A 12,974-nucleotide genomic window follows, 5' to 3' on the forward strand; every position below is an offset into this window, starting at 1 on the left:
TATCTACAGCCACTGTGCCTCAGTGGTGGAGAGAGTGAACGTTTAAGGTGATGGCTGAGGTGCCAGTCAAGTACTTTGCCCTGGATGGTGTTGAGCTTATTTATCCAGGCAAGTGGAGAGATTTCCATCACTCCTGACTTGAATCTTTTTTTTTTAATTTAGAGTACCCAATTCATTTTTTCCAATTAAGGGGCAATTTAGCATGTTCAATCCACCTACCTTGCACATCTTTGGGTTGTGGGTGTGAAACCCACGCAAACACGGGGAGAATGTGCAAACTGCACACGGACAGTGACCCAGAGCCGGGATCGAACCTGGGACCTCGGCGCCGTGAGACTGCAGTGCTACCACTGCGCCACCGTTCAGTCCTTTGACTTGAATCTTGAAGATGGTGGACAGGCTGATGATGAATCAGGAGGTAGGATGCTTGCTGGAGAACTCCCAACTTCTGACCTAACTTTGTAGCCACAGTATTTATATGGCTGGTCAATGGTAACCCCCCCCAGGCTATTGATGGTGGGGGATTCAGTGAAGGTAAAACTGTTAACATCAAAGTGGGGAGGGAAGCACTAATTTTCATAAAGGTTGTCAGAAAGTCTCGTGCTTCTTGGGTTTTGGTGAATTGAGGTGTCAATAATATCACATCATTTGGGATTACATCGCTCCAGGAAAGAGAAAAAGATTTTTTTTGTTCCATTCAAAGTTTTGGGAGAAATTCAAAAAGAAAGATGCTGGAACTTCCTGGTCATGATTATGACATTTACCCATGTTAAACTGCATCTGCCATCTCCCTACCCAAATTGTGCACATCATCCAGACTGTCTGATAAACTATTTGTGTACCAACATCAAATTTCAAGGTTGTGTTTGTTTTATTCTGGAAGTTCCGTTGGGGCCACCTATCTTTACACTTGCTTAGAGTTAAACATTACAAGTAAGCACCCCCTAACTCAACAAGGCACAGTTTCAGTCAATGCCTCTGATACGTGTTGACGTAAAACCCCAATTAAGGCCCACCTGTACAAATGATATATAATTAATAGTGCTTCCTACACCCACATCCAAATCATCTTGATAAACTTTAAAAACCTGTGAACCACCTTATCAAATGAACTTTGAAATCCAGATGTGCTCCATTTACTGCATTGTCTTTATCTATCGCATCAATCAGTCCGCAAAATCTGTATTGCATTTGTCAAACATTGATCAGTGATACAAATTTCCAATTTGATGCTTAAACAAATGTATGTGTGGCTATCCTTGATTAACCCATTAAAATGCCCTCTAATTTTACTTTGTATTAGAACATAGAACATACAGTGCAGAAGGAGGCCATTCGGCCCACCGAGTCTGCACCGACCCACTTAAGTCCTCACTTCCACCCTATCTCCGTAACCCAATAACCCCATCTAACCTTTTTGGTCACGAAGGGCAATTTATCATAGCCACTCCACCAAGCCTGCACATCTTTGGACTATGGGAGGAATCTGGAGCAAACAGTGGAAACCCACGCAGACACGGGGAGAACGTGCAGACTCCGCACAGACAGTGACCCAGTGAGGAATTGAACCTGGGACCTGTGGCGCTGTGAAGCCACAGTGTTATCTACTTGTGCTGCCCATTAAGGACCATTAAACGTATCCTGAAATTGACTATGCCGTATTGTTGAACAGAACCGTGTTACTTCTTCCATGCTACATCTCACTAATGTCATGCTGGCCCTCGTTAGTTTTCATTGCTTCCTTGTCCCTCAATGCAATTCCATAATCCTCATTTTCACCTCGATCAATGGTTTTACTCCACCTTGTCTCTGCGATCTCAGATTGTCTCCCCCCCCCCCCCCCCCCCCCCCCACCTTTCCCTAAGAGACCCTTTGACAACATTCCTCAGTGACTTCCTACAGCCTCCCTGTTTGCGGTCCTTAAATCTCCTCCTGTAAATCGGTTTGGGATTTGTTTTTGTATGCGAGAAATAATTTTGTTCTGGAAATCAGCTAAATATTTACAGTTCACGTTTCTCAAGTGGTAATGATAAGGACTTGATCTTAACCAGAACAGTTTGGGCTGAAGCTGCTTGTATCTCATTATTAACTAAAGACATTGGTCTGACGCTGGACAGGGTCAACAGCAGTATTTGTACAAAACGTGCAGCCAACTTGAAAATTATTCATAATTCTCTTATGCTTTTCGTTCTCTCTTCCTATTTTCTGTGTTTCTTTTATTCTACCTTTTCCATTTCTTTTCATTTCTTTAGTTTATATTTATTTTCCTGTAGAATGAGGCTATCTGTAGAAAAGCGAGAGCTTTAATGGTATCTTTTTCTGATTGATAATTGTATTCATTGTTGAAGTGCCCATTTTGGTTTGGATACCTGATTAAGACAATGAGCTAAAGAGTTATCCAGATCATAAATAGAACATAGAACATAGAACAGTACAGCACAGAACAGGCCCTTCGGCCCTCAATGTTGTGCCGAGCAATGATCACCCTACTCAAACCCACGTATCCACCCTATACCCGCCGGGTACGGGAGAATCCCGGCCGGGATGTGGGTGTGAAGGGTTCTGTAGCTGAATATCCCACTGACCGTAGCTCCCATGTTACGTTTAAAAAAAATAAAGGGTCTGTCTTGGTGAAACGTGGATAGTTACACACAAATTTACTTCTATTTTGAGCTGAGGGAATATTTCCAATCCTGTTCTAACCCCAAATTTTCCTCAATACATCTTCTGTATTTTACTAAATATAGGCAGGTGCCATTGCTAATTAATTATGGTGATGGACAAATTGATGTTTTTACATTTCAATTTGATGCTTTAAGATTATATTCTTCAGCTTCATCTCTGTGATGTCAATAAGGCCAGGAACAAACGAACAATAATTGTTCAAAAATTGATTTCCATTAGCACAGAAGAAAGGAACCAATCGTGGATTTAAATAAATCTTTTTTGTTGCTTTGCACAGTGAAAGTGTGTCGCTGGCAATGTTCATTAATGGCTTCAGTATTCTGAGCAGGTTGCCATAGCTCCCACATGAGAAGCTCCAACTTCCTCACTGTTTGCACTGATGTGGACTTCCGCCAGTAACAGTTGATTCGTGGTTGTGTAGAGGAAGAACTATAGTGAGGTGAAGGCACGTTCCTGGCAGTGCTTTCCCATCATGTCTGCAAATAAACAGCACAGATCAGGGAAAACAGCCAGAACAAACATTTACTGAACTGACTCCGTTGGTTGGCCGATGAATCTGCTATTGTAGTTATCATAATGTTGTCTAGAATTATGACATCGCGCAAGAAGGTGCAATCCACCCAGCATTTGAACCAGTACCAATCTGTAATTCAAAGAGATGAAACACAGTGTAGTTAGCACCGTGGTTAGCACTGTTGTTTCACAGCGCCAGGGTACCAGGTTCGATTCCCGGTTTGGGTCACTGTCTGTGCGGAGTCTGCACGTTCTCCACGTGTCTGCGCGGGTTTCCTCCGGGTGCTCCGGTTTCCTCCCACTCATCCCGAAAGACATGCCGTTAGGTGAATACGACATTCTGAATTCTCCCTCAGTGTACCCGAACAGGCGCCCGACTGTGGAGACTAGGGGCTTTTCACAGTAACTTCATTGCAGTTAATGTAAGCCTACTTGTGACAATAAAGAATATTATTATTATAATTAGAATCATACATGGTTACGGCACAGTTGAAGGTCAATTATTTCTATTGTGTCTGTGTCAGTTCTCTAAAAGAGCAGCTCATCTAGTCTTACTCACTAATCTTTCCCTCACAGCCCTACAAATGTTCACTCTTCAGATAATTATCCATTTCTCCCTTTTGGAAACCTTCATTGAACACTCTCAAGGCAACTCATTCCCGATCCTATCCTCTCGCGTGTTTTTTCCTCCTGATGCCCCGGCTTCTTTTTGCCAATCCCCTCAAATCGGTGTCCTCTGGTTCGTGATCCTTCTGCCAACACGAACAATTTTTCAACATCTACTCTGTCCAGATCCCTCACAATTTTGAACACCTCTATCAGATCTCCTCTGACTTGTCCCTTCTCCAAGGAGAACAGCCCCAGTGTCTCAAATACGTTCTACTCTAGTTGAGGCCTGAGACAATTTGCCAATGTCTTTGCCTCACTGGCATGATTCATGTTCAGCAGAACGGATAGGATAGTTGAGAATTGCATTCGTTATATAGTCCCTCGGTTTGCTCGAGTATCACAATGCATATTCTGGCCTAACTAATGTCTCTCAGGCTGCCCAGCAGTGATTAAATATATTCCTGGAGGTTTCAACGTATGACTTGTTCCCACGCTCCAGCCATTAGTTGGCCAACACATCTATCCTTGTGATGTAATACCTTCCTATACAAATTGGAAAGCACAAAGACACATTATCCATTGGAATGATGTCAGACAAACAACCTTTTTTCCCCCCCTTCCCATTTTCAATTTTTATATCCTGGAAAGAGAAATGTTCAAAATGGCAAAAAGGCCGATCTATGTTTAATGTCCCGATGATTTTCCTTTCATGCAGAAGTGTCTTGAAGATTGATCTTCCATTCCTGGAGACTCCAGGCCAGTCCTGGAGGGTTGGCAACATTGGACACCTCATGGTTTCAATTCGAACCGCTGCCAGTCCAGGTGGCCCAAAACTGGGAGCGCGATGTAAGCAGCAATGCCTGCAGCAGCTGTGTTAGTAGGCAGTGTCAACAATGGGCATCCTCCCGCCATCGGGAAACATGGCTGGGCATGCAAATTCCCCCCCCCCCCCCCCATAACTTTTCCCCCCCCAGTTTGAACTGGGCGTGCAATGTCTCTGTAGGAAGCAAGGGTCTTACTCATGGAAATTAAACCTAATCGTTGGAAGTAGGAGCACGTTTGGAGCGCTGGTGAGTTGGCAATGTTGCCATTTCCGAGTGTAAACGGTGCAGTGGGTTTTGGGGAAGTGGGGAATGTGTCTTGATGAGGGTTTGGGCTGACTGCGCTGCTCATGTGACACGGCAGTTTCACCATGTTTGCTTTCTCACTCGCTTTCCCTTGGTGGAGGTAAGCACAGATCAGATTATCCGCCATTCCGTTGTACAACGACTCTGCTACTTGGGCGACTCCGCTGTATATGCTATGGCTGTTTAGTTCTCACTTAAGATGCCCCACCATCTCTGGGAAAAGCAAATTCTTTCCATGATTTTTTTTTTAAGCAAAGAAGCTGCAGTAATATTTCCAAACATTACTTCTCACTGTAATCCCTGTGGCTGCTGAAAATATGATTGATCCCAAGGTGGCGAGATTCTGTTTTAGCTGGCAAAGACATGTTACAAATTTACACTTCAAGCAGCATGGTTCAGACAGGAGTGGGATGTATATCCACTGTGTCTGCCCATACAGAGCAACTGTACGTGTATTTACAATTGAAACAGACTAAAGTTGCAAAGGAAAAATTAAGGAAAATGTATAACCTGACATTTCCTTTCCTTTTTGTGAGCGGCTTCCTGGCAGTGGGCTTAAAGGCAGCTGGCTAGACCTCTTCTGGAGGAGCTGAGGTGGCACATGCTCACTCTGCTGAGGTCCTGTTCGGCACAGGTTGTCTAAAACTAGCATTCAGACCATTATTTATATATTCAAGGCACCTAATGCCTGCTTCAGGTAAGCATGCTTCATACTCAGAGTCTGGCACCTTTCCTGGGCGGTCCACACATTTAACTTCTCATCCAGAAAATGGACACGATGGTCTCCAGTTTCTGCTCCTCCTATATTGTTGACTAGCAGGTCAACACACCCAAGATAACCTACAAATCCATAAGGCAAAAGAACTTGCGTTCATATAAAAGCTTTCACAAGCTCAGTGTCTGCCAATGTGCTTCACAGACAATCAGATACTATTAAAAGCAGTAAGCAATTTGCACACTTCAACGTCCACATAATAATAATAAGGTGACCTGTTTTGGGTGTGTCTAACTTCTTGCAGTGTTGATTGGGGGAATAAACATTGGCCAGGACCCTGGGGAGAGACCCTCCACTCTCCTTCAAAATAATGCCGTGGGATCTTATGTCCGCTTGAGAGAGCAGACGGATTAACACCTGATCTGAAAAATGGCACCTCTGACTGGGTAGCAATGTTTCATTGATGCACTAGAGCCGGTGGAGGTCTTGCCTCAGTCTCTCGATAGGGCTCAAACCCACTACCTTCTGCCACGGAGGCAAGAGCGCAGCCAACTGCGTGACACTCAGCGTCCCCTCGTCTAACAGGCAAGTCTCTTTGAATTCCTCGCCGCTATTTATTTCAAAATCATGAGCCGAGACAGAAACCGCTGGAAATGCGCGACAGTTCCATCAGCAGCTGTGGCGAGAAAAGACGCGCTAATGTTTCAATCTTCAGACACTCACAGAGGCCAGTTGTGTATTTTGCAGGATTTTCTCTTCACATCTCGGATTTGGTTTGTTTTCTTTTTTTTTAAATCGTCCTTATTGTCACAAGGAGGCTTACATTATCACTGTAATGAAGTTACTGTGAAAATCCCCTAGTCGCCACATTCCAGCGCCTGTTCGGGTACACAGAAGGGATAATTCAGAATGTCCAATTCACCTAACAGCACATCTTTCAGGATTTGTGGGAGGAAACCGGAGCACCCGGAGGAAACCCACGCAGACACGGAGAGAATGTGTGGAACTCCCCACAAACAGTGCCCCAAGCGGGGAATCAAACCTGGGATCCTGGCGCTGTGAAGCAACAGTGCTACACGCTGTGCTACAATGCTGCCCACCTTGGCACATAATCCTGGTCAGTGTTGGTCACTGAATCTTGTTAAAAACATTTGTTCTGAGGAGAAGTTCAAAACGGTAGCATAGTGGTTAGCACAGTTGCTTCACAGCTCCAGGGTCCCAGGTTCGATCCTCGGCTTGGGTCACTGTCTGTGTGGAGTCTGCGAGTTCCCCCCGTGTCTGCGTGGGTTTCCTCCGGGTGCTCCGGTTTCCTCCCGCAGTCCAAAGATGTGCAGGTTAGGTGGATTGGCCATTCTAAATTGCTCCTTGGTGTCCAAAACGTTTAGGTGGGGTTACTGGGTTGCGGGGATAAAGGGGATAAGGTGGAGGCGTGGGCTTAAATCGGGTGCTCTTTCCAAGGGCTGGTGCAGACGCGATGGGCTGAATGGCCTGCTTCTGCACTGTAAATTCTATGAAAACCGGTAACAATGTGGCAGCAGATATGGAAAATGGCTGTAATGGCAAATCATGAATAAAGAATACTAGTAATGGCAAAGAAATTAAAATATTTATCTTTATAAATAATAAAAACTGGTTGTGAAAGACTGGAATGCAGTTTTTGGATTGGGATGTTGTTGATGAAATTATATTTTGATTTATATTTTCCAAAGTACTTAAGTGGGTCACAACTTGACCCCCTCTCAAGCTGTTTGGTATGTAAAATATCACAAAAAGTGACTTGTCTTTCAAAATGGTTAATATATTATGTACAATATGAATAATACAAGTCGCCGTTCAGCTCAAATGGTTTGTGCTGGTGTCTATGTTCCTCTCAAGTTTTCTCTGAGGCTCCCCGTTGATAACACAGCTCGGCCTGCTGCTGGAGTGAGCTCAGGCCTGGGGTGTAGGCCTTTACGCGAGGAGAGGGTACATCCCTACCCTGCCCCCTCCCCATAGCACCATCTCACTCCTCTTTGTACACTAATAATACCGAAATAGCAGAGCACTAAAATACATGTAGCAGTGGGCCTGGGATGTGGAGCCTCTATAGATTAGATGGTGTTTGTTTCAATTAAAATGCAATCATGTCCTAAAGGGTCCTGCCTGGCTTGCCATAGTCGTGTGACCTCTGCCATGCGCCACTGACTGGAAGCAGTCATCCTAAACTCAGTTTGGATAAGGACAAGAGTACAATAAACGCTGCACTCTTTGACCTTGTCTGCAGGGGTTCAGGAGGTATCCGGAACAAATATGGTCACAACGTGCACTGTGGTATTTTCCGAAAGTTTACCAGCCAGACAATATTCGAAAAGTCCCAATGGATCCAGCAAGTATGCTTCTACTTGATATTCCCTCATCCCCATTAATCCCTGTAATTCCTGCCAGGGAGTCGAGGTACTGGCTCACACCAGCGGCTGGATTTTACATCTCACTCATTGGCCATTTGAAGCTGAGGAGGCTGGTAACATAAAGTAGCCTGCCCACCAGCTTTCCACCCACCCCTGATCTGTCTCCTGTATTACAGTGGGTGGGGAAAGTGTCACCCATTCACCCTGAGGCTTATTGAGGCCCTTAAGTGGCCAAGTAATGGGCCTTATTCGGCCTCCACTATTTTACGTGTGGTATTGGAAGACAGATAGCCTGGCAGCTTCACTGTGCGGCTGCTTTTGGGCAAGAAGGAGGGTTTATCTCATTTAGGGGCTACCCTGAACCCATCGTTGACACCGAACCCTGCCATTGGTCACCCAAAGCCCCACCTTCTGAGACTGATTGGAAAGTGAGGAAGCATTCATTACCTGATTGGATGATTCCTAACAGACACATTTTGTTCCCCACGAGTCCAATATTTAATAACTCATAAACAAAAGTGTTCAAAAGAACATTAAAACTGAGCACAAAAGGACGTGTTCAAAATCTTGGGGGGAGTGGGCAGTGAAGCCAGAGCGAAACTCTTCCCTTTGGCAGAGGGTTGTGAACCAGAGGACGCCGATTAAAGGTGATGGGCAAAAGAAGCAATGACAACATGAGGAAAGCCCTTTATGTGCAGTAAGAGGTTCAGATCTGGAATCACAGCCGGAGGGTGCGGCAGAGGCGGAGAATTGGATAATGGTCTGAAAGGAAAGTTTTGCATTTTTACGGGGAAATGGATGAGGTGTTAGAACATAGATAGAACAGTACAGCACAGAACAGGCCCTTCGGCCCTCGATGTTGTGCCGAGCCATGATCACCCCACTCAAACCCACGTATCCACCCTATACCCGTAACCCAACAAACACCAACCCCTTAACCTTACTTTTTAGGACACTACGGGCAATTTATCATGGCCAATCCACCTAACCCGCACATCTTTGGACTGTGGGAGGAAACCGGAGCACCCGGAGGAAACCCACGCACACACGGGGAGGACGTGCAGACTCCGCACAGACAGTGACCCAGCCGGGAATCGAACCTAGGACCCTGGAGCTGTGAAGTATTTATGCTAACCACCATGCTACCGTGCTGCCCGTGTTGCAGAGTGATGGCCACCTCCCGTGCTGTAACCACCCCATAATCCGATCAGCCGGGCATGGAATGATCTATAGAATCCTTACAATGCAGAAGGTAGCCATTCAGCTCATTGAGTATGCACCGACCCTCCGACAGACAGCCCTAACCAGGCCTATTTCCTCGTCCTATCAAATAACCCCACCAAAGCTGCACACCTTCGGACACTAAGGGGCACTTTAGCATGGCCAATCCACTAAACCCGCACACCTTTGAACCGATGGTGATCCATTCATATGTGCAAAGGGTCCAGGGAAAAGGAGTCATTATTTAAATAGACATGCAGTAGTCCATGAAATCCATTGTGCCCAAAGTGGTCAACTGAAAAGAAAATAAGGATCAGGATCCTCGAGAAAAGAAAACTGAATATTTTTCACATCTCTGGAAATGACTGCCCACATTTCCGTATATGTCCTCTTAGACGTGGCTTCCTGTCCAAAATAAATGTTTTAATGTTAATTGGTGTCCTTTTTCCTGTGGTATAAATCAGTGGCTCTCAAGCTAGCGTCTGTGGACCCCCGAGGGTCCACATGAACACTTTTCAGAGTGTTAAAGTACTGTGATAGTAGCTGGGAGTGGAGTGAGACCACCAAATGTGCAATACAGAGTGGAACATATCTCTCTGTCTCACTTGAGGAGGGGAGCAGTCAGAGCAACATGAAAGTGAATAACCTGTTCTCTTCGTAGCAATGTTAAAGCACTCCTTACATGAAGCGTTTTCATGTTCTGTAGCACTGTAATTTAAGTGGCGGGGTTGAGATTGCTGATCCTTGCGTAAAGGGGTTCTCTGACCAAAAGAAAGAAGTTTCAGAACGACGGGTTGTAGATTATGATCTGCTGAAAGGATTCTGTACTTCCCGTAGGTTTGTTCTTGTCCTTATTGAGACAATTGAGATCAGATGTGTGTTCACTGATTGATCATCCAAAGATGAACAAATGTCTTTGCAATCAACCTATTTGATATTACTTGAGAGGGAAAGTGTGCTTCCTGCTTACGCCCTAGAGGATAAGTGAACATTTTCTGCTTTCCTTTCTATGATCAATGATTTAACTGAAGCCTTGTGCGTGTGTTTTTTTTTGTCTTTCTTTTTGCTTGACATACAGGCTATCTTTGAAGATAGAACCAGGGAACAGTTCTCCTCGTCTGGTCTCTTCCAAAGAGGACCTAGCAGGTAAGAAAAAGGATTTAAGAAATTAACCCCCCCCCCTCACCCACCCGCCGCTTGGAATTCCCTGGCTGCAAGTCTGAGGAGGCCACGACACAGGCTGCTTGCAAAGTTATACTTGGTACTTCACACGCAAGGCTTCAGAAAACGCAGGCCGGATTGCTTCCGCGACACATCCTGCCTGCCTTGATTATCGAAATTGCTTCTTTCCTGCAAGTCAGGTTTCGACAAATGTAAATCAGATTACAAAAGCAATGTGTTAAACAGCCATGGATTTCTTCGTGGCTGACTTGGCAACTCAATCTTGCCGCTTACTGGTCTGAGCGTTGGACTATAGTTTAATTGTAGACTTTGCAATGTTTGAACTAATACCTGATGAGACCGGTGCCCTCGAAGCAATCTTGGTCCCGGTTAATTAACCCGAAGCAACCAACATTTTTAAAAAACCCAACCAAAGTCCAGATGCTTGGTGAATGGTAGGTTTCTGGTTGCGGAATACTGAAGGTCCAAAATGCAAGCATCTGTTGCACATACTGATTTGCGACACTGAGTCATAAAGAGTGATTTGCTGCACAAGTATATATTTTTTTTACTCCCAGTGGCCCAGTGGTTTTTCTTTCCAGCTGCAAACCTCATATTCCTTATTAAAGTCTCCCGTCAGTCATGATGAGCAATTTCTGGAATAATGGCATCGATCAAAGTAATTTGTGCAGTGGAGTTGAATGCTGTTACCATTGCTATCGTTTTTGAGACCGTGATGTGTATGTGTAATCTAAATGTGATGGATGGCTTGCAGGAAGTAATAAGAATATTACTTCTTAATTGGGAAGATCCGAAAGGGTTGTCGACGTGCCTGTGCTTGTTCTCATGGCTTATTTTGTCCCAGAAAGATGGTTAAATTACAAATTTTATTGCTCCCTTTTAATAATTCCTGGTTAGGAAGAGGAAGTATGAGTCATTTCCGAGCTGTGGGAATTTCTTTTCACTCCGTTTTCAGCCCATTTGCGTGGGTAGCTCAAGGACAAAGAAGTTGAGCAGCGTTAATTGATGGCGGTACCATCAGTGGAAGTAAGTCATCAAGTGATTAAATGATAACAGTTGTTGAAGAAAGCAGTCATGATCAGAAAGAGACATCATACTGCAGCAGCACATTTGGTCCCAGTCTCTCAGATTCCTGGGCCATACCATGTATTAAAAGTAAAGTCACCATAGTCCCAGATGACCCTAGGCCACTTCCCCCTTTTGAGGGAGAGAGCTGACTTGGTGGTGGTTCACAACATCTCAGGCGAGGGGCAAGATCGAGAAGGCATGGCCTTCGTGAATGACCTCAGCCGGTACGGGAACTGAACCCGTGCTGCATCACCCGTCCAGCCAACTGAGATAAATAACTGCTTATTGCAAGCAACTGATTTCATAGAATCATGGAACCCCTACAGTACAGTAGGAGGCCATTTGGCCCATCGAGTCAGCACTGATCCCCTGGCAAAGCACCATACCTTTTTAAAAATAAATTTAGAGTACCCAATTATTTTTTCCAATTAAAGGGCAATTTAGCATGGCCAATCCACCTTCCCGGCACATCTTTGGGTTGTGGGGGCGAAACCCACGCAGACATGGGGAGAATGTGCAAACTCCACACGGACAGTGACCCAGAGCCGGGATCGAACCTGGGACCTCAGTGCCGTGAGGCAGCTGTGCTAACCACTAGGCCACCGTGCTGACCGCAAAGCACCATACCTAGACCCACTGCCCCACCCTATCCCTGTAACCCCACCTAACCTTTGGACACTAAGGGATGTTTTAGCATGGCCAATCCACCTAACCTGCACATCTTTGGACTATCTTGGCACTTTGGACAAAAGAAGACTGTAAACTGTAGCTTCTGACTTGTGGTTTGCAGCTTTGCCTATCTTGCAGAAACCCCATATTTTGGGAAGGCGTACTGAGCCCTCTGCCTTGGTGCGGTATGGACAGAAGCAGTCACAGCCAATGTGGTGTGCTTTCAACACAATATTTACTTACATACTAAAATATCCAACACAAATAACTGGCTTCCAAATGTTTACCCACTGACTGTGGAGCCCAGCATGCTCCAGATATGCCGCTGATCTTTGTACGGTAGACGGACCGGGGGGAGGGCGGGAGACTTCTAACCTACGATAGGTTCACTCCCTGATTTGGGAAATACTCCGAACGTCACACAGTGGATAGACTGGCAGCACAGTAGCATTGTGGATAGCACAATCGCTTCACAGCTCCAGGGTCCCAGGTTCGATTCCGGCTTGGGTCACTGTCTGTGTGGAGTCTGCACATCCTCCCCGTGTGTGCGTGGGTTTCCTCCGGGTGCTCGGGTTTCCTCCCACAGTCCAAAGATGTGCAAGTTAGGTGGATTGGACATGATAAATTGCCTTTAGTGTCCAAAATTGCCCTTAATGTTGGGTGGGGTTACTGGGTTATGGGGATAGGGTGGAGGTGTTAACCTTGGGTAGGGTGCTCTTTCCAGGAGCTGGTGCAGACTCGATGGGCCGAATGGCCTCCTTCTGCACTGTAAATTCTAAGGGGCAGCACGGTAGCATT

The 12,974-nt window shown here is 45.4% G+C and overlaps 1 protein-coding gene across 4 annotated transcripts in view; it reads left to right on the top strand.

Annotated features, from left to right (window-relative positions):
- ralgps1 (Ral GEF with PH domain and SH3 binding motif 1) overlaps window positions 1-12,974 on the top strand; it is a 723,987-nt gene that overhangs the window by 559,058 nt on the left and 151,955 nt on the right. For all 4 annotated transcript variants that reach the window (XM_038781972.1, XM_038781971.1, XM_038781976.1 and 1 more), the window contains exon 12: window positions 10,336-10,403. In XM_038781972.1, the coding sequence (XP_038637900.1) occupies window positions 10,336-10,403 (68 nt within the window). The remainder of the gene's footprint in view (window positions 1-10,335; window positions 10,404-12,974) is intronic.

Source organism: Scyliorhinus canicula, chromosome 21, assembly GCF_902713615.1.
Source record: "Scyliorhinus canicula chromosome 21, sScyCan1.1, whole genome shotgun sequence".
Lineage (NCBI taxonomy): Eukaryota > Metazoa > Chordata > Chondrichthyes > Carcharhiniformes > Scyliorhinidae > Scyliorhinus > Scyliorhinus canicula.